The sequence below is a fragment of the Cetorhinus maximus genome, chromosome 2 (genome assembly GCF_964194155.1).
Source record: "Cetorhinus maximus chromosome 2, sCetMax3.hap1.1, whole genome shotgun sequence".
Taxonomy (NCBI): Eukaryota; Metazoa; Chordata; class Chondrichthyes; order Lamniformes; family Cetorhinidae; genus Cetorhinus; species Cetorhinus maximus.
The window spans coordinates 12,180,552-12,205,349 of NC_135880.1; the positions used below are offsets into that span (position 1 = coordinate 12,180,552).

At 43.7% G+C, this 24,798-nt stretch overlaps 2 protein-coding genes across 2 annotated transcripts; both read right to left on the minus strand.

Annotated features, from left to right (window-relative positions):
• Positions 1 to 1,288: 1,288 nt before the first annotated feature.
• Positions 1,289 to 23,917, minus strand: lrpap1 (low density lipoprotein receptor-related protein associated protein 1). The gene is made up of 8 exons (XM_078560882.1): positions 23,648 to 23,917; positions 15,725 to 15,869; positions 14,986 to 15,116; positions 10,126 to 10,246; positions 8,833 to 8,988; positions 6,616 to 6,698; positions 5,326 to 5,502; positions 1,289 to 4,516 (listed from the first exon to the last, which is right to left on the minus strand). The coding sequence occupies exons 1-8, from the start codon at positions 23,816 to 23,818 to the stop codon at positions 4,448 to 4,450; spliced, it is 1,053 nt and encodes a 350-aa protein (XP_078417008.1). The 5' UTR covers positions 23,819 to 23,917; the 3' UTR covers positions 1,289 to 4,447.
• Positions 1,324 to 1,743, minus strand: LOC144689884 (profilin-3-like). Its single transcript, XM_078557360.1, has one exon. The coding sequence runs from the start codon at positions 1,741 to 1,743 to the stop codon at positions 1,324 to 1,326; it is 420 nt and encodes a 139-aa protein (XP_078413486.1).
• Positions 23,918 to 24,798: the final 881 nt, after the last annotated feature.

Below are 24,798 nucleotides of genomic sequence, written 5' to 3' on the forward strand. Positions count from 1 at the left end.
CCGACAGCCCAGGCCAATGCTCTAGGGAACACAGTTTCAAATTCCACCATGGCAGCTGGTAGAATTTAAATTTAATTAATAAAATCTGAAATTGAAAGCTGGTGAAACTATCATTGATTGTTGTAAAAACCCAACTGGCACACTTTAGGGAAGGAAATCTGTTGTCATTACTGGTGTGACCCCAGATCCACAGCAATGTGGTTGACTCTTAATTGCCCTCTGAAATGGCCTAGCAGGCCACTCAGTTCAAGGGCAATTAGGGATGGGTGACAAACACTGACCTTGCCTATGGTGCCCACATCCCATGGAAGTGTTGAAACAAAATTAGTTTTAACATGCGGGAAGTGGTGTTTCCAAATGCTTGTTGCTCTTGTTCTACTGGGCGGTAGTGAGTTTGGAAGTGGCTCTCGAAGAAGCCTTGGTGAGTTGCTGCAAGTGCCTCTTGAAGATGATACACACTGCTGCCATTATACGGCAGTGGAAAGGGAGTCAATGTTGGTGGTGGATGGGGTGCCAATCACATTGGCTGCTTTGTCCTGAATGGTGTCGAGCTTGTGTTGTTGGAGGCGCACTCGTCCAGGCAAGTGGAGGGTATTCCATAACGCTCCTGACTTGTGCCTTCTAGATGATGGAGAAATTTTGGAGCGGCTGGAGGAGTTAGTTGCTGCACGTTTTCCAGCCTCTGACCTGCTTGTCCCCACAGTATTTATGTGGTTGGTCCTTTTAAGTTTCATTATAACACATAAGCCAATGATAGTGCAAAGTGAGCAGAGAGGCAATGGATGAGGGTTAGGATAGCACTTAGGTAGTAGCACCTTGGATGATTTCAATTTATTTAATCAAATTCCTGGCTGTTACCTTTCTCCTTGGTTATCAAAAGGACAGATGAGATCTTCAGTAGCAGTTAGCTGAAGAAGGGGCAGAGAGAGGTGATATTACAGAGGTAGAAAAACAGTTTGACTAGCATAGCTTGCAGTACAACAATGGGATTGCTGCAGGGTAATGAGCGTTACTAGTCCAACAGGGAAAATCATTTGCAGGGGCAGGTTTACCAGTTGCCAGCACTGGTGAAAAGATATTTCCTTGCAGTCTGTGTGTGTGCTGCTGGCTGGTTGGTCAGGTTAAGGGCAGGCATCAGTATTGGGAGGGTAATATCAGTACAGAAAAGAGGTTCTTCATATCAATGTTAATATGACCACCAAAATTTCTTCAATTATAAACCTAAAAAATAACTTTTAAGAAATAAACCCCAATATAGTAAGCAACAGGCACCAAGAAAAAAAAAAAGTATGTTTTACCAGCTTTATTTCACTCATGGGTAAATTAGATGTTGCCATTTCTGTTTAGGGAATCCACTAAGTCATGCATCTTTTTGTTGACAACTCCTCCATGAACTCCCTTCTGCCCCATCAGAAACATCAAAGCTTTGGAAGATTTCCCAATACAGATGCTCCTTCCTTCATCGCCCAGTGTCCTGACATCCATCGAGGGATTCTTCTCCAGCAGCATGTTGTCGCGGATGATGGAATACTTCTTTCCACTGATGGTGATCCCGTTTTGGAGGATCGACTTTCTGTCTTTGTCGATGATCACTTCGATCTCCCGGGATGTAATCTGGCCCAACACACCGCCGCTCCTACATGCCCAAATCCTTTTGTTTTTGGGGGTGCACCCAACTATGGCAATATCCGCAATGCTGCCGTCTTGCAGAACTGTCGCAATATATTCTTTCCAATCCAGCATTTTTCTGGCCCTTGCAATTGAGGACAAAAGGCAATGTCCTTGTACCCTGAGGGAAGGCTGGGAAATGAAGCCATGGTCCAGCACAAGGTAAAAATCTGATGTCATGCAAGCTTTATGACAGTGCCTTTACACCACAAGTACTGAATTGGGAGACTTGCCCTGTCACTCGCTTTGCACCCCCCGCCCCACTCAAGCTTAATTTACTTTATTTTCACCCCTTTTCCTCTGGTTTTCTCCCATGTTTGCATCTCCTGAAATCAAAGAAGATATTTGGAAGCTTCCTGAGAGGCCTCTTCTGCAGTCTGCACTCTGCCTCCTTTAGAAGTCTGTAGGGGCTCTAGGGCTGAAGGTTAAATAAAGGGGTAAGGAAGGGTTGGTATAGAAACACAAGAGCGAGCACTTTTCAATTGGAGGTTGGGAGGAGCAGGACCCACTGCTGGTCTAGTGTTATGGAGGTGAAAAGAGGTGTTTTATCCCCCAAGTGAAAGAGAGGATCTGATGCCAGAAGCTCAGCTCCAGGCCGAGATGGTGGCCAGGGAAGGGGATGGCAAAGGTACAAAGTTTGCAGGAGAGGGCATCAGTCTTCCTCATCTTTAACCAAAACAAAGTGCAGCTCATATAAAAATAGGTTATTGGACAAGCAGCTTGACTGCACTGAGACAGCGGAGGGGTTAAGGGAGGTTTATATTAGGCAAGGGAATAAAGGGTTTTGGAACCAAGTTTGGTAAATAAATCTAAGATACATAACAGCCACGATCTAATTTAATGATAGAACGTGTTCAAGGGGCTGAATGACCTACGCTTGTTCCTATGTTTCCAGATGGAAGCAGATCCCATCTTTTCACAGGATGAAACTTGAGGACAAAATACAAAGTTTATAAGATTATGTTTTGGGACTGTCTCTTTAATTTAGGGTAAAATGGAGGAATGAGGAGTCATGTGAGCTGTTCTTATTTCTGCCTGATAACAAGCTTGTGTGGCCTGGTTGTTTACTGGAAAGGTGCTACAAAATGTTCACACTTGTAGATAAAGCAACAGCAGTTGTATTGACTGTGAGCAGACTTAATCTCCAAGTCTCACAGGAAGGTGTTAGGAATTTCAGGTTTTACTAACAGTTATAAATTAAACTGTCTATTTAATTCCAAGATAGAGTGGAGTTAGGGGTTTAGAGGATAGGTAATTAGATTTCTACCCGGATACACAGACCAAGTGATTCACATGGCCATGAGGATGGACTTTTGGGAAAAAAATAGAAAGCCATTAGAGTATTGGCTTAGAGTTTTCTAAGATATCACTGAACCTGATAGAAACAAGTCAGTCTGAAAGAGGGAGAGCAAGCAACAGTAGAGAGATAGAGGCAGCCTGTCTTACACGCGAGGCAGAAAAAATGCTGTCCTTATTATCAACCTTACTGAAGGCAGATGGGAACTTGTACTCAGCAAGTTGAGCTGGCTTTTTTGTTTAGTGGAGGGGAAGAGAAAGGAGAGATCGGGTTCAGGAACCAAAGTCATCCTGTTTACTCTGGTAAATGCATCAAATAGTGTCTAAAAGGGAGATGGAGGCAGATCTGGATACTTAGACTGCAAAAAACGTACAGGTGCACGTTTCAACTGACGCCAGCACTTCAATTCTCTGGAGGTTTGCACACAATGGATGGTAGTCTGGTACAAACACAAGGGATTTGTACAGAGGAAGTGGTGAGCGAGGAAAGTGATTGGAAAAGTCCTTTTCTTAGTGACAGCTATTATCACTGGGGCAACTTAATGCCTAAATGGTAGTATTTATGCAGTAAAATGCATTACACAAATGGTAATCATCCAATTTACTGCATTTGTTTCTTGTTTGATTCTTCGTGTTAAAAAACAAAAGGACTTGCATTTATATGGCACCTTTCAGAGCCTCAGAATGTCCAATGAAGTACTTGGAAGTGCAGCAGCTGTTGAAATGTGGTAGCCAATTTACGCACAGCAAGCTCCCACAAAACAGACAATGACCAGGTAATCTGTTGTTTTAATAATGTTGGTTAAAGGTTAAATATTGATCAGTTCACCTGGGTAGAGGTCCCTTGCTCCTCTTTGAATAGTGTGATGGGATCTTTTACATCCACCCAAGGGGGCACTTCCAGTTTAATGTCTCATCTTCCTCAGTATTGCAATGGTGTAATGGCCCTGATTGTATTGGACACAATGCACATTAGAGAAGATGACATCATCTTCTGTATTACTTCAGCAGAGTCTGTCAAGTTCACTTTTGGAGATATATAAAGTTGAGCAAAACAAATTTGTTAGTCTATCATAGGTTGACTCAAACCCTGTCTATAGATCCATAAATGATACAGTGAACAGGTGGCAACATTACAAATACCAATGTACAGAAACTTGGAATTTAATTTATCAAACATGTTGATTACACAGAGATGGTAAGCTGCCTGATAAACTCTATTCAAACCAAAGTAGTTACGTAAAGAGGTACCTTCATTAAAAGCGTGGTTCAGCATAAACAGCAGTATATAACTTGTGTTCCAAATGGGTTTCACTCCCGGTGTCTCCAATGATTTGTACAAAAGAGGTGAATCATTACAGAAGCTAAGTTATGTTTGAGAGTGTCCTTCAAACCTGATGAATCATGACTAGTACGCATTTAGATCTCGTACGTGTTCCAGCTACAGGAATACAGCAGTTTCAGGTTTTGGGCAGGAGACAAGTCATAGCTCATTATGATTTAGCCCTCCCTTCGAGAGTCTAGCCAGAAGATCTTGCATGTGTTTCTTTACCTGAAAGAAGATGGAGGCAAATATATATCATATTCTCTGTGTACATATTAACAGAAGTCACTTTAAAAAAAACCACTGCAGTTTTGTGATCACATCCTTCCCTCCAGAGGCATTTACAATTGGTTCAGCTTCACAGGCAGCAACCAACTGGCGATTCCTCACGTGAACACTATGGCATGGAATCCATCCAAACTATTCAACCATGAGGGTAGTTCATCAGCACCCAAAAAAAGGTACCAGAAGATGACCAATGCCCATCTGTAATCACAAGATGTCAGTGTCACCTGAGATCAAATTGGAGTACAAAAACAAAGAAGGTGGTTTCAGCTGCTTAACATCGCAATAAAGCTTTTGTGGCAACATTTAGCACATTAACAAGTAGATGCTACTTCTTCCTCTCCTTTCTCCTATAATAAATGCAATTCCACTAGGTTCAAGTTTTCTTAAACGTCAAGTTGCCTAATAAAGGGTTGAGGGTTGAATAAGGCTGGAATACAGAGTTCAAAAAGTGTTTGTCATTAAGTTACCTGTCCTTCAGGTGAGACATTCAACTGAGGCCAGGTCTGCCTCTCAGGTGGACATAAAAGGCCTCATGGTCACTATTGTGAAGAGGAACGGGCAGTTTTCCCAAGTGTCCTGTGCGAATAGTTTATCCCTCAATCAACATCATTAAAGACAGATTATCTGGTCATTAACACATTGCTGTTTTTGGGAGCTTACCATGCACAAATTAGGCTTATTCCCAGCACAGCAAACAACAAACATTACAAAAAGTTCTTCCAAAAGAGCTAAAAGGAGCACTCATTTACCTTGTACCCAAGTTCTTTTGTCTTTTCTGTTAGCATTGCATACTTTTCTTTGTTCCTAGACAAATGTTCCTTGTCCCCAATTGTCTCCACATGTTTAAGCTTTTGATGGGACAAGTCCAGCTGTTCCTGATAATGCTGGTGCTTCTCGATCTTTGTCTCAAAGTGCTTCAGTTCCTCCTGCCATTAACCAGATTTAAAAACCAAGCACAAAACATGAGAAGGTTAAATGTACTGCTGTTCTGGACCAGAGGGAAATAACAGACAGATACTCAGATTATGGCATAAAAGTGGCACTTTAAGCAGGCAGGTTCCTGGTGGTTATGTCAGCTCGGATAAAACTGCTTTGTTCAAGGGGACACTGGAATGAAAGACAGTGTGTTTCTTTTAACATGTAAAAACAGGTCTCAGTCTCTCGGACATTATGGGGTTCATCCACACTGTAACTGCAGGTCAGTGAAAGGAACCTGTCCAAGTGGTTTGGCTCCTGTTTGGAAAGAACTCTGCACATTCCTGGATACTGACTTTCATGTGCTGTCTCAAAGCAAAATAAAATCAATCTCTGTTCTTATTTAATTAAAAATGGCCCCAGGAGGTCCAATGGACTCCAAGCGCTTAGTAACCCAGGCCCTTCACCAGTATAGATTCACACGCCATGCAACGTCAAAAACGGTAACATGTATTTATACAGGGGCTTTAACGTAGTAAAACATTCCAATATGCTCCACAGGGAGTTCTCAGTGTCTTTTGACACCAAGCCACATAAACGAGCTATTAGGACAGATGACCAAAAGTTTGGACAAAGAGGTAGATTTTAAGTAGGGTCTTTAAAGTGAGAGCGCGAAGTGGAGAGGTTTAGGGAAGAAATTTCAGAACTTAGGGTGTAGGCAGCTGAAGGGATGGTCATCAATGGCAGAGCAAAAAAAACGATGATGCAGAAGAGGCCAGAATTGGAAGAGTGCAGAGTTCTGGGAAGTTGTAGGGTTGCAGGAAGTTACAGAGATGGTGAGGGACGAGGCCATGGAGAGATTTGAAAACAAGGATGAGCATTTTAAAATTGAGCCAATGACAGTCAGTGAGCACAGATGGGTGAATGGAACTTGGTAAGATTTGGAATACAGGCAGCAGAGTTTTGACTTTGCAATTAAAGTAATACTAGACTACCACCTTCAGGGAGTCTTTACTACAGTTTGTTTCCTAGATGATGTGGCGAGAGGTTAGAGGAAATCTCTTTACATATAAAGGTTGTTGGAGAATGAGTGAACAACCCTACAAGCCTATAAGACAGTTTACCTTAATGGAATCCAGTTCATCTTCTGTGAAGTTCGACCTTTTTGCCATATCCCACAGCTCAAGTACTCTTGGCTCAGAAAATTCTGATGAGAGTAGGAATAAAAACAACTTCATTAAATGCAAATTTCACTCAAACACAAAAGCAATGAAGAAAACATTTTATTTGTTCTAGAATGCTCCTGTTGATAAAAGAAAGTTAAAGTGCTGGAAATGCACAAAAGGCCAGACAGTATCTAAGGAGAAAACGCAGGCAAGCTCTTCATCTAAAACATTAACATGACTTTTCTCCTTTCAGATGCTGACAGACATGGTGAATATTTCCACTATTTTCTGTTCTTAAAGCTTCACTAGTGTCACAACTCACTGGGGATAGTGCACTGCAATATCAAGCCACACTGTTCCCCGAGCTGCGACAAATGTGAGAAGTTTGACCAAACCACCAGATTGTCCCAATTCTACCTAACTGTTTAATTTAGGTCCAGGGCTCCTTTCTGGCACCATCCTGTCTTTCATGGCACATTCTGTTCCAGGGTTGCAACATTGTATATATCTCTCATCCTGTTGCAGTAGACATGTCTTTCAAACTGCAGCCATTGTAGTTTTAAATCCACAATTCAACAGAAATAGAGAAAAATAAAAGGACAAGTTCTTAACACTAGGTTTTTCACTAATGCAACACACATCCTGCAAAATTGAAAATGATAAAAAAAACTTAATGAGATTTTGAATTTATCTTGGAATCACAGAAACCTATAGCACAGGAGATGACCATTTGGCCCATCGTGACTCTGCTGGCTCTTAGAAAAAGCAGTTGTGTCGAGTTCAACACATCCACTTCTTGCCCCTAACCCTGCAAGTTCCTCATCCTCAGCGATCTGTGCAACTCCTTTTGAAATTATTTATGGAATCAGCTCTGATCACATTTCCAAGTACAATGTTCCAGATTGCAACAAGTAAGTGAAAGTATTCCTCATCTCCACTTTAGATCTCTTACCAATGATTTTAAAATCAATGACCTCTAGTTATTGACCCACTCACCAGAAAGAATAGATAGAGAAAAACTATTCTATCAAAACTTCTCATCACCTTCTCTGCTCCAAGGCAAACAAGCTTTTCCAACCTCTCCTTGTAACTGAAATATCTCATTCCTGGTAGCATCCTGGTAAACCTTCTTTATACCTCAAACTTGATAAAATTGAATGCATAGAACCTAAAAGAATCCTGACGTTTGCCTTCTCAGTACCCCCCATTCCAGTCCTCATCTGGATTCTCCCATGAATAGATGGAAATAATTTCTCTGTATCTATCCTATTGAATCCATTACACAGTACATATATAACTGAGCTGTATAGCCCTTTTGGACTGAAATCAATGGTAGAACAGTTGGCTGGATTGGCTTAGCAATAATCATGATAAACACAAACAGAACAAGCTTGTTTTACTCCTCTATGGTCAATACAAATATAACTTGCAGAGCGGCAGTTGATTGCACAAGTTGATCAAATCCTGAATTTTGAAGCAAACACCTGATAGATGGTTTGACATACACTCTCAGGTCAGCACCCTGGAGCAAAACACTAGCAAGGGAGAAAGGTTTCATGTAAATGAAGCTTATGTAAAACCAATGCAGTCCTTCAGGACCCTCCACTGTTCCTGCTCTGTTAAAGTTTTGTGGTTGAATGACATCATAAGCACCTTTTCCTGGGAAAAAAAAGACAATAACTCCCCTGCTCTTTTTCAGAATAGTCCCATGGGATCTTTTACGTCTTCCTGAGCAGGTAGATGGGGCCTCCCTCTAATGTTTCATTCAAAAGGTGGCACCTCCCACGATGCAGAACTCCCTCAGCCCTGGCCTGGATTCCTGGCGAAAAAATCGCCAAGACAACTGTGAAAATTTGACCAATTAACTGGCCAATGCTTTCGCTGTTATAAAAACAAAAAGTGTTGGAAAGACTCAGCAGGTCTGGCAACATCGGTGGAGAAGAAAACAGTTGACGTTTCGCGTCCTCATGACCCTTCAGCAGAACTGAAGTATAGTTAGGAGAGAGGTGAAATATAAACTGGTCTAAGGTGGGGGGCGGGGGGAGAGAGAACTTATAGCTTTTTGTTTTTACCCCTCGATTCCCTTATGGATTCAATGGATTAGGATGCTGCAAGTACCTCTCCTTTAGATCAAGGAAACAATGTACTGTTTGACCAAAGGAAAAGGCAGATTACCACTGTCCTCGTCGTAACCTTGGTGAATGAGTTTGCGCAAACGTTCAAAACTTGCTTGGACATTGCGATGCTTATCCTTCAGCTCTGCATGCTTGGAGTGTAGTAAATCTTCCTTAACATTGGCTTCAGATGGACTGATCGCGTTCTGATAAATGTCTGGGAAAAGCAAAGTGTTAATGCATTTTAAAAAAAAACATTGTCAGTATGCGAGAAGTACATACTTGGGCACAGAACCAGTCAGCCCTCAATTGTGCCTACGCTAATTCTACACTGGAGTTGAACACACAAATTCCATTCCCCTATCCTTTCCCACATGTTTTGGTTTGAGTATAACCCTTTGAGGAACTTTCTTCTAAACTTCCAATTTCTGGTACTAACCAGGGAGTTTACACCTGTTGTTGCAGCTCAGAACCTGCATCATAATTTGACATTTTGAATGTTTCTTAGCATTTCTATTTGCTGCTCCAATCTTAGAATTTCAAATCTCAAGTCATAATCAATCACATTCAAAATGGAGAGGCAGGAAGAGGATTGATGGTCCCTTGACGGTTCCTCTCACACATGGCAGCTGGAGAACTGTGAACAGACACTTCCTGGGGCGGGGGGGAGGGCGTGAGATGGCATAACTGTATTGTCACTGGACTAGTATTCCGGAGACTCAGGGTAACGCTGTGGGGACCCAGGTTTGAATCCCACCATGGCAAATGGTGAAACTTCGAATTCAATAAAAATTAAAAGTCTGATGACAATGAAACCATTGCCAATTGTCATAAAAACCCCATCTGGTTCACTAATGTCCTCCCTTTAGGGGAGGAAATCTGCCATCCTTAGCTGGTCTGGCCTACATGTGCAGTGTGGTTGACTCAGTGCCCTCTGAACAAGGGCAATTAGGGATGAGCAATAAATGCTGGCTCAGCCAGCCAAACCCACATCCCATGAACAAATAAAAAAGAAATCCTCTTCCTGCAGCCACATAATCTGATGGAGAGGCAAAAAACAGAAAAAATTCCAGGGTCAATAAGGACAATCAAAATCAGACTCTGAGAACATATGGGCCAAGTGATAAATTTGAAATTCTTGATCCAAATTTTAAAAGCAGCTGTTTTTGTTCCTCAAGTGAATAGAATCTGCAAAAGCTGTCCAATTAACAAATAAATTAATATAATTAACTTCGTGCCGTGGCAAGTCCACAGTAACTTTGAAGTCATTTAGAAAAAAAAACGATGGAGAACAATTACTCTTCTATAAAGGTCTGACCCAAAGTAATTCAGCCAGTGGTTTTAGCTACAATACCTTCATTCCTGCTGACTGTCTCCCGCAGGATGTGATATTCCTGAATTTTATCCTGGTGGTGTTGGAACTCACGGCGTAGTTTTCGAACCTCATCATTGTTAAATTTCCCAGATGTTGTTGCCTATCAAGAAGTCCAGGTTAAGATGCCATTGGTTAAAATTGGGTGTGACATGAACTTGGAATTTATCTTCAAAATGTCCATATTCGGTGAGAAGATTGTAATGTCAGCTACAAGTCATTGGAATACTCTCTCCATCAGTTTTTCTGAGTCTGCATAAATGAAGAGATAACACCCTTCCCACCACAGCCTCTTCACAACTATGCTAAATCATCAGGGAAAAATTAAAACATGTTCTGGTAGTAAAAATAATCCTAGATCTTACAAAGATCAGGTGAAAGCACGAAAAAAAGCAAATTCACTGTTAACAACTCTGTATTGATAATATCGCCCTTTACTGTTTCATAGGTGTAGACAGGGACACATCAGAGGCACAAAAAAAAGGGAATAGGCTGGATCTCTTTTCTCTTGAAAAGAGAAGGCTGAGGAGTGACCTAATGGAGGTCTTCAAAATGATAAAAGATTTTGATAGAGTAGTCAGGAATACACGCTTGTGGGGAGGAGCAAAACTAGAGGCCATCAATATGAATCTATGCAAATCATTGCCACAGAAGGCTGTGGAGGCCAGGTCATTGAGTGTATTTAAGACCGAGATAGATTGATCCCCTTACCAATCAAGACCTAAGATTATGGGGAAAAGGCGGGAGAATGGGGTTGAGAAACTTATAAGCCATGATTGAATGGCGGAGCAGACTCGATGGGCCGAATGGCCTAATTTCTGCTCCTATGTCTTATGGTCTAAGACAGTAACCTAGAAATCAGAAAGTAGAAGAAATTTCTCTATCCAGAGAATGGTGAGAATGTTGACCTCTCTACCTTAGAGTGTAGTTGAGGCAAATAGTATAGATGCATTTAAAGGGGAAGCTAGATAAGCATATGAGAGAATAGGAAATACAGGGTTATGCTGATAGAGGTAGATGAGGAAGAACAGGAGGCAGCTTAGGTGAAGTGTAAATGTCGGCATGTACTGGTTGGGCCGAATAGCCTGTTTCTGTGCTGTATATTCTATGCAATTTAATATGGAAGTGTGAAGTGATGGGCTTTGGGTGGAACAACATGGAGAGGCTGTATAATCTCACTAATCTGAGGAGGGTGCAAGAACAGAGGGATATGGGTGTGCATATTCACAAATCCTTGAAGGTGGCCTGGCAAGTTGATCAGGTGGTTAGGAAAGCATATGGGATACTTTGCATTTTAAAGAGGAGCACTGAATCAAAAAAAAAGTCATGCTAAACCTTCACATGTCACTAGTTAGACTTCAGGAGAGTACTGTGGACAATTCTGTATACTACACTCTAGGATGGATGCCAAGGCCTTGGAGAGGTATTTTTAAAAAATATTCATTCATGGGATGTGAGCATCACTGGCTAGACCAGCATTTATTGTATAGGGGAGATTGTATTTATTGTACAGAGGAGGTTTGTCAGGATTATACCAGAGATGAGGGAGTTCAGTTATGTGGAGAGAATGGAGAAGCTTTGATTGGTCTCAGAGCACAGAAGGTGAAAAGGAGACCGAATAGAGGTATTCAAAATCTGAGGGATTTTGATTCAGCAAGCAGGGAGAAATTATTTCAAGTGGATTAGTAATCAGTATGTAAAAAAGGCAGTACATTAATCATGGGTGACTTTAATCTTCATGTAGATTGGGAAAATCAAATTGGCAGAGGTAGACACGAGCAAGAATTCATAGAGTGTATTTGGAACAGTTTTTTTTAGAAGAATACGTTGTGAATCCAACAGGGATCAGGCTATATTGGATCTGGTAATGTCTAATGAGGCAGGTTTAACAAATGATCTCAGAGTAAAGGATCCCCTAGGAAACAGTGACTATAAAATGGTAGAATTTAGCTTTCGGTTTGAGAGTGAGAAACTTGGGTCGGAAACAACTGTGCTAAACTTAAATAAGGGTAATTGCAAAGGAATGAGGGCAGAGTTGGCTGGAGTGGACTGGGAAAGGAGTTTAGCAGAAAAAAATGATGATGGCAGACGTTTAAGAAAATAGTTCATGACTCTCAACAAAAGATATACCCCAGTGAGGAAGATGGATTCAAGGAAGGGGTTAACCGAGGATGTTAAGGACAGTATCAAATTGAAAGAAAAAACATACAATGTGGCAAAGATTAGTGGTAAGCCAGAGGATTGGGAAAGTTTTAAAACCAACAAAAGCTAACCAAAAAAATAAAGAGAGAGAAAATAAACTGAGTGTAAACTAGCAAGTAATATAAAAACAGACAGTAAGAGCTTTAAATATATAAAAAGGAAGAGAGAGGCCAAAGTGAACATAGGCCCCTTAAAGAATGAGGCTGGGGCAATGATAATGGGGAACCAGGAAATAGCAGAGGAGATGAATAAATACTTTGCTTCAGTCTTCACGGTAGAAGATACTAATAGCATTCCAAAAATACTAAATAATCAAGGGGCAAAAGGCAGGAAGGAAATAAACACAATAACTATCACTAGAGTTGGGATAAGGGGGGCATTTTCATGATGGCAACCTCTAACTAGTGGAGTGCTGCAGGGATCAGTGCTGGGGCCTCAATTATTTACAATATATATTAACGACTTAGATGAGGGAAGTGAATATACTATTGCCAAGTTTGCGGATGACACAAAAATAAGTGGGAAGGCAAGGGGTAAGGATGACACAAGGAGTCTACAGAGGGATATAGACAGGTTAAGTAATTGGGCAAAAACTTGGAAGATGGAATATAATGTGGGAAAACATGAGGCTATGCAGTTTGACAGGAAGAATAGAGGAGCTGAATATTATTTAAATGGAGAAAGACTGCAGAAGGCTGGAGCACAGAGGGATTTGGGAATTCTTGGGCTTGAATCCCAAAAAGCTAACATACAAGTTCAACAGGTAATAGGTGAGGCAAATGGAATGTTGGCCTTTATTTCAAAGGGGATGGAGTATAATAATAGGGAAGTCTTGCTAAAACTATACAAGGCACTAGTTAGACCTCACCTAGAAAACCGTGAACAGTTTTGTTTCCCTTATCTAAGCAAAGATATATTGGTATTGGAGGCAGTCCAGAGAAGGTTCACTAGGTTGATCCCAGGTATGGAGGGATTTTCTTATGAGAAGAGATTGAGTGGGTTGGGCCTATACTCATTGGAGTTTAGAAGAATGAGAGGCGACCTTATTAAAACATATAAAATTCTTAGGGGGCTTTACCGGGTAGGTGCTGAGAGGTTGTTTCCCTTTGTGGGAGAGTCTAGGACCAGAACGCATAATCTCAGAGTAAGGGGGTACCCATTTAAAACAGAGGTGAGGAGGAATTTCTTCTCTCAGAGGGTAGTCAATCTATGGAATTCTTCACCGCAGAGGGCTGTCGTTAAGTATATTCAAGGCTGAGGTAGGCAGATTTTTAATCAGTAAGGGAATCAAGGGTCATGGGGAAAGGCAGGAAAGTGGAGTTGAGAATTATCAGATCACCCATGATCTCATTGAATGGCGGAGCAGACTTGATGGGCTGAATAGCTTACTTCTGCTCCTATGTCTTATGGTCAGTAACAATTTTAAATATTTGGTAAAAGAACTAGAGGGAGATTGAAATAAAAACAGAAAATACTGAATACTCAGCAGGTCAGACAACATCTGTGGAGAAACAGAGTTAACGTTTCAGGTCGACGACCTTTTATCACAACTGGGAAATGTTAGAAATGCAAGGTGTTTTACGAACATATGAATTAGGAGCAGGAGTAGGCCACTCAGCCCCTCGAGCTGCTCTGCCATTCAATAAGATCATGGTTGATCTGATTGTAACCTCAACTCCACATTCCCCTTTTTGAATAAGAGGTGGGTGGGACAAAGATAAAAGGAAGGTCTGATCAAGTGGAAGACAGGAGAGGCTGAATGACATTAGAGTTAGTCTTACAGGGCCAAAAGGAATGGTGATAAGAGAAGAAAAGAACCAAAGAAACAGAAGATGCAAGGGGAAAGTAGGTCAAGATCTGAAAAGCTCTACCTGAAAGAGTGGTGGATTCAGATCCCACAACAATGTTCAAAAGGCTGTACATGTATTCACACAAAGCTAATTTGCAGGCTTATGGTATTGAATTGAGCTGGCACAGGCAAGCTGGGCCAAATGGCCTCCTTCTGTGCAGTATGATTCTAGGATGTACCAAAATTGCTGCACCTGTGTTGAGTTTTTAAACTTGTATGGTTCAGACTAGCCAGGTCGGCGGGGGCACAAGGTCAGTGTTACTGAGACAAAGATAAACGCATTATGTTAACAGAAGTGTAACTTGTTTAATTGACTGGAACTGTTACATTTAAATTGAAGGCTTTCCATTCAATATATATGCAGGGTTGTTTGACCTAATGCCATTGATAGAACAGTCACACTGACTTTTATTTCAAAACTCAAATATTTTGTCCCCTGTCCCCTTGATTTAGATCAAACAAGGTCAATTTTGGAGAAAAAAATCTAGCAAATTCCTCTCCAACCCATCTAGGCAATCAAAACTAGTCCATTGAACACTCGGGCCCCAAATTCCTAATCCTCACCATAAGCAGTGCAGTCCAGTCACTGCATGGCAAAAGGCTAATTCACTGTGTTGGATGTGCGAGGGTAGTCAGATATGATGCTGGATTTCTTTGAGGCCGTGTACAAGCCTCCTTCAGAAAAGTGATAACTGCCCTCTTTTTCCCCGCCGATTCCTTTGATTAATTTAGGGATCTGTGTCTTTTGAATCAGAAGCAGAAAGGATATCAATTAAAAGAAAACCACCAACCTTATTCCACAATTTCTCCAGCTTTGGATCATCAAACACATCATTTTCAGAGTCCATTGAATCTTTCAGATAATTTGTGTCCATAGGCACAGCATCTTTTCTTCCATCAAGTCTGTACTTTGTGAGGATTACTGAATTGAAAAAAAACAGCAAAGTTTACTGGCTAAAGTTGTTTTATCTGATAACTGTGTCAGCTGTGGTTTAGTTGGTAACACTGAGTTGGAAGGTTTAAGACCCACTCCAGGACGTGAGCACAAAAATCAAAAGACTGACGCTCCAATGTATTACTAAGTGAGTGCTGCACTGTCAGAGGTGCCTTATTTTGGATGAGACATTAAATCAAGGCTGCGTCTTCCCTGTCAGATGCATGTAAAAGATTCCATTGCACTATTTTGAAGAGCAGGGGAGTTATCTCTGGTGTCCTGGCCAATGAGTATTCCTCAAATCAACATCAGCAAAACAGACAGACAATCTAATCATTATCACATTACTGTTTGTGGGAGCTTGCTACGCACAAAATGGTTGACACGTTTCCTACATGATAACAGCGATCAGAATTCAAAAATATTTTATGGGTTGTGAAGCACTTTTGGGATGTCCTGAGGTCAGGAAATGTGCTGAATCAATGCATGCATTTCTTTTCTGTGTGTGTGTGTGCATGTGTGCCTCATCTCTCTCTGTCAGGGAATCCAGTGATTACAGGCCCTGCTTCAGAGTTTAGAAGACACCAAAACTTAACCATTGAAGTTACGCCTTAGCTTGGCTTCCTTCTCGCCGTCCTCATCAAGCCCATCAGCTTTCAACTTCTTCCAGTTCAGCTCATTCTTCTCCTGGATTTTCAGGTCACTGTGAAGCTCGGCTAGTTTCACAGGAGAGAACTGGAGCTGCAGAAAGAAACAGAGGGAAACGTATATAAACAGGCCTTAACATCTGGTGAAACTGGATACAGGAGGTGGACGATTTCCCTCTCGTGTAGGGGATTGTGGGCTGACAGAGGTGTGTAAAATGTTAAAAGGAATCAGTAGGGTAGATACAAAGAAATTACAAGAACAAAGGGAACATCAAATTAAAATGAGGAATCACTTTAATCAAACTCTTCTTCCACTCCCAGCAAAAAATATTGAGGAGTGTGGGGCAATTGGAGCTTTCAAGACGAGACCGTTCACATTTTTTTGGGCAAAGGTATCAACAGATATGGAAACAAGCAGGTTAAATGAGGTTGAAGTACAGATCAGCCATACACTGCACACACAACAACAAATTATATACACCTTTAACATAATGAAACGTTCCAAAGTGTTTCACTGGAGCATTATAAAACAAAGTATGACACCGAGCCACATAAGGATGTAACTCCGCTATTCAAGAGAGGACGACAGAAAGCAGAAAACTACAGGCCAGTTTGGGAAACATGTCAGAGGGAAATTGCTATTAAGGAGGTTATAGCAGGGCACTTAGAAGCTCTTAATGCAATCAAGCAGAGTCAACATAGTTTGGTGAAAGCGAAATCATGCTTGGCTAACTTCTTAGATTTCTTACAGGAGCACAAGCAATGTGGATCAAGGGGAGCCTATAAATCTGGTGTACTTAAGATTTCTAAAAAGCATTTGCTAAGGTGGCATGTCAAAGGTTAAACTATGCAAAATAAGATCCCATGGTGTAAGGGTAGCATATTAGCATGGAGGGAGGATTATTTAGCTAACAGGAAGCATGAGTAGGGATAAATGGGTAATTTTCAGGTTGGCAAGGTGCAACCTGTGGAGGAACACAGGGATCAGTGCTCAATTATTTACAATCTATATTAATGACTTGGATGAAGGGACCAAGCATATGATTGCTAAATTTGTTGATGACAAAGTTTTGAAGAGGACATAAGGAGTCTGCAATGGGATATAGATAGATTATGTGAATGGGCAAAAAGTTGACAGATGATGTATAATGTGGGCAAATGTGAACTTGCCTACTTTGGCAGGAAGAATAGAAAAGCAGTATATTATTTAAATGGAGAGAGATTGCAGAACTCGGTGGTGCAGAGGGATACGGGTGTCCAGGTACATGAATCACAACATGTTAGTATGCAGGTACAGCAAGTGATTAGGAAGACAAATGGAATGTTCTCATTTATTGCAAGGGGAATGGAATATAAAAGTAGGGATGGTTTACTACAGTTGTACAGGGCGTTGGTGAGACTACATTTAGAGTACTGTGTACAGTTCTGGTCTCCTTATTTAAGGAGGGGCATAAATGCTTTAGAATCAGTCAAAGGCAGCAGGGTGGAGGAGTATATGCGTGGAATCTCAGATGAAGGTGGCATTAGGCTCACCCTGTGACGCATCATATAGTCAGAAAGCAAAACTCAGGTGTTTGGATTTACATGCAGGAAATGGTTGCCCGAGTGAAGCCATCAGGCCTCAGCATGTACCTCAGCAGAGCTCAAACCTTTTCAGAAGAGGAGAGGAGAAAACTAATTGTAAAAAAAAACTGCTTGATTTTTTTTGAGGAAAACATAAACAGCTACATGGAGAATTTTGAATGTCTAGAATTTATGTTGCTGAAATGCAGTGTTTAATAATTCATTTAAAAGGTACCTACAATGTTTACTGCATAGTGTGAGATAAATAGATACAGGAAGTCACTTTGCTGATTAGTGAACCAAAAGTTTCAATCTTACCATCACTGCATACAACTGTCTCTTAAAAGGTTCTGCTTCCACTACCTGATGCATAAGTCTATTGCTAAGGTTGCACACTGTGCAAGTAAAATCCTTACATGAGCACCAAATTGTTCTTTCACTAGTTTGAAATTGTTGCTTTAGCCTAGATTACTTTGGTTTACTTTGTGGAGTTTTGGATTTACTGAGTCTATCTTTTTTTAAAAGGTTCCTTTTTATCCGTGTTTGAGGCTTTTATAGGACTGGAAAAGAAAGATAAGGCAGACCGAGACAAAGAAAGCTACCGAGAGAGAGAAAGAAAGAGAGAAACAGAAAAACAAAGAAATAGAGAACTGGGTAATTAGTTAAAAAAGGAGGAAATCCTAATAAAACAAAGCTTCTATCAAATCATACTAATGGCCAACTAGCAGTGATAATGGTCAGCGTTGATGTATTACTGAAGAAAGTTAAGGCTCCAGTTAATAACAAATGCCGCTTAAAAACTTTGAAAGATCAGGGTTCAAATGATTAAAAGTCATGGTTAACTACAAATCAGCAAATATTTGAAAGGAAGTCAAATGTTCATCGTTATTTACGAACAGAAAACAGTTGTGATTAAATGGGTCATTTTCAGGTTAGCAAACTGTAACTAGTGGAGTGCCACAAGGATCAGTGCTGGAGCCTCAACTATTTACGATGGACCATAAGACGTAGGAGCAGAAATAGGCCACTCGGCCCATCGAGTCTGCTCTGCCAGTTAATGAGATCATTGCTGATCTGACAATCCTCTACTCGACTTTCCTGCCTTTCTCCATTACCCTTGATTCCCTTACTGATTAAAAAGCTGATCTACACTAATGACTTGGATGAAGGGGAAGACTGTATTGTAGCCAAATTTGCTGCTGCTACAAAGATAGGTAGGAAAGCAAGTTGTGAGGAGGACAGTCTGGTAGAACAGACGCTCGTTAATATTTGGAACTCTTTACCCTAGAGAGCAGTGGAGGCTGGGTCACTGAATATATTCAAGGCTGAGGTAGGTTTTTGATCTACAAGGAAAATGGAGTTAAGACCACAATCAGATCAGCCATGATCTTATTGAATAGCTTACTCCTGCTCCTAGTTTGCATGCTCTTATTTTCCTCCTCAGTCTCAATAATCAGTTACACAGCCGCACTGTTACCGCTCCCTATGCAGTAAAGCACTGAGTGACAGCTATTGCAAAATTGCAGTATTCCATGACCCAGAGAAACCAGTGAACTGAAGTATTGCTGTATTCAGTGAACAGAAGATAATATTATACCACACTCCCCAAGCCCAGGTGCCTCCTCTGATGATTCAGCAAGTTTTATTCACAAGAGTTGACCCACAAAAGAAAATCCCAGGAGGTTAACCAATTCTAGCAGGACAGTCAGCAGAAACTTTACAACTGGCTTCACCACACCTAGGCTGGGGCGTGGGCAGGAGAATGGGGAGAAGAGGGAAAATAAATAACTGGAGGAGGAATAGTTTGTTTGTTTCATGAACTGAATCCCACAGAAGTAAATTCATACATTGCAGAAACTCAAATCCCCAAAACGGAACAGATATTTACAACTCCGCTTATCTGCAGTCCTTGAGCATGTCTTTTTTCTGCTCTCCCATTGAATCAGACTTTCTAAAGACACTGTTGTTTCTGCATCTCACTCTACAGGGGCAAACTAAATTGTGATTGTGTTTCAATGGGTTGGATTTCAAATGAGTCACTTGTACCTCTGCACTTTAAAATCTCCACTATGACTTACCTTCATTAACTCAAGCTGGACTCTGCTATTTAAATCACAGGTTAACACAAAGAGCAAAACTAGAGAACATAGGAATAGGAGTAGGCCATTCAGCCCATCGAGTCTTCTCCACCATTCAATTTGATCATGGCTGAGCAGCTACCTTAATTCCACTTTCCCCGCACTATCCCCATATCCCTTGATGTCATTGGTCCCCAGAAATCTATTGATTTCTGTCTCGAACATGCTCAATGATCGAGCTACCTCGGCCCTCTGGGGTAGAGAAATCCAAAGATTCACCACCCTCTGAGTGAAGAAATTCCTCATTTCAGTCCTAAATAGCCTACCCCTTATTCTGAGACTGTCTCCTCTGGTTCTAGACTCACCAGCCAGGGGAAACATCCTATCTACATTTACCCTGTCACACGCCGTAAGAATTTTGTAAGTCTCAATGAGAAATATTGCAGATGATATTTGTAGCATGCAGATGATACAAAGATAGGTGGAGGGACAGGTAGTATTGAGGAGGCGGGGAGGCTGCAGAAGGATTTAGACAGGTTAGGAGAATGGGCAAAGTGGCAGATGAAATACAACGTGGGGAAGTGTGAGGTCATGCACCTTGGTAGGAAGAATAGAGGCATAGACTATTTTCTAAATGGGGAGAGAATTCAGAAATCTGGAGTGCAAAGGGACTTGGGAGTCCTAGTCCAGGGTTCTCTTAAGGTTAACTTGCAGGTTGAGTCGGTAGTTAGGAAGGCAAATGCAATGTTGGCATTTATTTCGAGAGGACTAGAATATAAAAGCAGGAATGTGCTGCTGAGGCTTTATAAGGCTCTGGTCAGACCACGTTTAGAATATTGTGAGCAATTTTGGGCCCCGTATCTCAGGAAGGATGTTCTGGCCCTGGAGAGGGTCCAGAGGAGGTTCACGAGAACGATCCCAGGAATGAAAGGCTTAACATATGAGGAACGTTTGAGGACTCTGGGTCTATACTCGATGGAGTTTAGAAGGATGAGGGGGGATCTGATTGAAACTTACAGAATACTGAAAGGCCTGGATAGAGTGAGCGTGGGGAAGATGTTTCCATTAGTAGGAGAGACTAGGACCCGAGGGCACAGCCTCAGAGTAAAGGGAAGACCTTTTAGAACAGAGATGAGGAGAAACTTCTTTAGCCAGAGAGTGGTGAATCTATGGAATTGATTGCCACAGAAGGCTGTGGAGGCCAGGTCATTGAGTGTATTTAAGACCGAGATAGATAGGTTCTTGATTGGTAAGGGGATCAAAGGTTACAGGGAGAAGGTGGGAGAATGGGGCTGAGAAACTTATCAGCTGTGATTGAATGGCGGAGCAGACTCGATGGGCCGAATGGCCTAAATTCTGCTCCTATGTCTTATATTTAAATATTTAAAAAACTTTGAAATAGTTATGCGGGGTTGGGGCTGGGCGGTGGGTTGGCGGGGGGGGGGGGGGTGTGAAGAAAGCAGAGAGAGTGACAAAGTTGAATCAAATTAGCACTGTTTCAAAGACAGCTATGAATGATGGATACATTTGGATAATCTTTTCTATCATTTTAAACAGAATGTCAAAAGTTGAATCATTTGTTAGCAAGGTCACTGAAATAACAATGAGTGAACGTCAAATATAAAACATTTGCGTCATTTACCCACCGCCACCCTCCAGGTAAAAGTAAAGTTACAGATTAGGCAGGTCAGTCAGCTGACAGATGTCTATTGCCCTTCCTGAGAATTTAACTTACTGCTTTTGACATCAATCACTGCACGAGGTCCATTCCATCAACGGGTTTGGTTTGTATCTGGACATGCCCCATTCATGGTTTAGTTTGCAATTCCCCAGATTAACCTCTTCTATTCCACTTAGATATGTAACCCACGAGGTGCACTCTCACCTTCCCATACTAAAATGTTATTCTAAACTTTCCCTCACCTCCCAGAAGTTATCAACCTTCCGCACTGCTTCCAAGATTCAGGTTTCCATAATATTAAACTGGTGGTACAAACTGAAGGCACATTGAACCACAGGAGCTACCAGGTAACTGGGTAATATTTGAGAAAACACAGGGGACTGACATTCCACTCAATTTACCTCACTGTCTGCAGGAAGGCAGGTAATGCCCTTAGCGCCTAATGCTGCCTCCCAGCCCCACTGGCCCCTCCTCCCCACCCACGACCCCAACCCCACTGGACCCTCCTCCGAACTCCACCACTCCAATGGCTCCTCCTCCCAACAACACCATCACCCCAAACCCTCACTCCCACTGGCCCCTCTTCCCCCACCACCGACCATGCTGGCCAATCCCAGGCCCACTGGGCCCCTCCCCATAGGAACACTGGAAACCGACACCCCACCTCTGCAATAACAACACTGGGCAACAGTCCAACCCCATAACAGTGGAAACCTCCCCCGCCCCCACCCAAAATGTCGCTGGGTGTTGCCCCCCCCGCCCCCCAGTAACGACACTGGGCGTTGATCCCCCCAACCCCAGTAACGACAATGGGAGTTGCCCCCACACCCCGTAACGACAATGGGCGTTGCCCCCCCACCCCGTAACGACAATGGGCGTTGCCCCCCCCACCCCGTAACTACAATGGGCGTTGCCCCCCACCCCGTAACGACAACGGGCGTTGCCCCCAACACCCAGTAACGACACTGGGCGTTGACCCCCCCCACCCCAGTAACGACACTGGGCGTTGACCCCCCCCACCCCAGTAACGATACTGGGCGTTGACCCCCCCCACCCCAGTAACGATACTGGGCGTTGACCCCCCCCACCCCAGTAATGATACTGGGCGTTGACCCCCCCCACCCCCCACTGGTAACAATACTGGGCGTTGCCCCCAACACCCCGTAACGACACTGGGCGTTGACCCCCCCACCCCAGTAACGACACTGGGCACTGGCCCCCCGACCCCAGTAACGACACTGGGCACTGGCCCCCCGTAACGACACTGGGCATTGACCCCCCCGTAACGACACTGGGCATTGACCCCCCGTAACGACACTGGGCACTGGCCCCCCGTAACGACACTGGGCACTGGCCCCCCGTAACGACACTGGCCCCCCGTAACGACACTGGGCACTGGCCCCCTGCAACGACATTGGGCATTGACCCCCATAACGACACGGGGCACTGCCCCCCCAGCCCATAACGACACTGGGCATTGCCCCCCCCATAACGACACTGGGCATTGACCCCCATAACGACACGGGGCACTGCCCCCCAGCCCATAACGACACTGGGCATTGCCCCCCCCATAACGACACTGGGCATTGCCCCCCCCATAACGACACTGAGCATTGCCCCCCCCATAACGACACTGGGCATTGCCCCCCCCATAACGACACTGGGCATTGCCCCCCCATAACGACACTGGGCATTGCCCCCCATAACGACACTGGGCATTGCCCCCCCATAACAACACTGGGCATTGCCCCCCCATAACGACACTGGGCATTGCCCCCCCCATAACGACACTGAGCACTGCTCCCCCCATAACGACACTGGGCATTGCCCCCCCATAACGACACTGGGCATTGCCCCCCCCCATAACGACACTGAGCACTGCCCCCCCATAACGACACTGGGCATTGCCCCCCCCCATAACGACACTGAGCACTGCCCCCCCATAACGACACTGGGCATTGCCCCCCCATAACGACACTGGGCATTGCCCCCCCAGCCCATAACGACACTGGGCATTGCCCCCCCATAACGACACTGGGCATTGCCCCCCCAGCCCATAACGACACTGAGCACTGCCCCCCCCATAACGACACTGAGCACTGCCCCCCCCATAACGACACTGGGCATTGCCCCCCCATAACGACACTGGGCATTGCCCCCCCAGCTCATAACGACACTGGGCATTGCCCCCCCCAGCCCATAACGACACTGGGCATTGCCCCCCCAGCCCATAACGACACTGGGCATTGCCCCCCCGTAACGACACTGGGCATTGCCCCCCCATAACGACACTGGGCATTGCCCCCCCATAACGACACTGAGCATTGCCCCCCCCATAACGACACTGGGCATTGCCCCCCCATAACGACACTGGGCATTGCCCCCCCAGCCCATAACGACACTGGGCATTGCCCCCCCATAACGACACTGGGCATTGCCCCCCCGTAACGACACTGGGCATTGCCCCCCCGTAACGACACTGGGCATTGCCCCCCCGTAACGACACTGGGCATTGCCCCCCTCCCCCCAGCCCATCCCCCACTCACTCACCCGCTGCGCCTTCTCCCAGACCTGGTTGAGTTTGGCGATCCTGAATTCAATCGCTCCCTTCCCCGTTGCCGTCCCTTCATTTTTCTCCCGCGAGTATTTGCCGGCCGCCTGAGCCTGGCAGGGCAGCAGACAGACAGTCACCAGCGCCAGCCTCACCCAACAGGCCGCCATGGCTCTGTCCGCGTACTGAGGGAGCGGTCACCCCGGGCAACCGGCTGTGAGAGAGAGAGGGGGAGCCAGAGCGCATCCTCAATGCGCGTGCGCCGACCTTTCGCAAGGCATGCCGACTTCAGTGTGTCCGGGGTGGGGACTACAATTCCCACAGCGCCTTGCTGCCTGTGACGCGTTGACGTCTCCAACGGGCGCCTGCGGTTAGAGCAACGCCAACAGGTGAAGCTGGGTATTGCATCATAGAGGCACATGGTGATTGTTGGGGAGCAAGTCTATTTGGACGAATTTTGATGGACTGGTAGGAAAAGGAGCAGGACATTTAGCCCCTGGAGCTTGTTCCACCACCATTCAATAAAATCATGTCTGATCTTGGATTTAACTCCACATACATTCTGATTCAGTAATGTACTTTAGGGAAGGAAATCTGCCAAGTTTTCCTGGTCTGACCTACATGTGACTCCAGACCCACAGTGATTGTCTCTTAACTGCCCTCTGAAATGGCCTAGCAAGCCTCCCAGTTCAATGGCAATTAGGGATAGGCAACAAATGTTGGCTTTGCTGGTAACGCCCACACCCTATGAAAGGATAAATAAAACCATTTTTACCCATTTGGCTAACAAAAAGCGACCAATCACAGATTTCAAATGAACATTGATCGAGAATCAATTTGCCATTAAGAGAGTTCGAAACTTCTACCATCTTTTGCGTGCAAAAATGTTTCCTGATTTCACCAGGCCAACATTCATAAGACCTGCAGATGGACAGAATCGTGTCCTGTATACCACACACTGGCAATTTGACTCTGATCGAATGTTTTGGGCCATTCTTTACACAGAGTATCGTGAGACTGTGGAACGCACCATCAGTGTTTGCGAATGAAGCAGAGATCATATTAGTGGGCTGTGATAGCCTATTATGTTACTGGCCTATTAATCCCGAGGCCTGGTCATAGGCACAGAAACAGCACAGAAACAGGCCCT

Bases quoted from the DNA above. Each gene is read 5' to 3' on its own strand.
- lrpap1 (XM_078560882.1), bottom strand. From the start codon at position 23,818: ATGGCGGCCTGTTGGGTGAGGCTGGCGCTGGTGACTGTCTGTCTGCTG. The intron at 15,870-23,647 runs GTGAGTGAGTGG...TTCTTTCTGCAG, and splicing joins TCTGGGAGAAGGCGCAGCGG to CTCCAGTTCTCTCCTGTGAA. The intron at 15,117-15,724 runs GTTAAGTTTTGG...TTTTCAATTCAG, and splicing joins GCTAAGGCGTAACTTCAATG to TAATCCTCACAAAGTACAGA.
- LOC144689884 (XM_078557360.1), bottom strand. From the start codon at position 1,743: ATGCTGGATTGGAAAGAATATATTGCGACAGTTCTGCAAGACGGCAGC.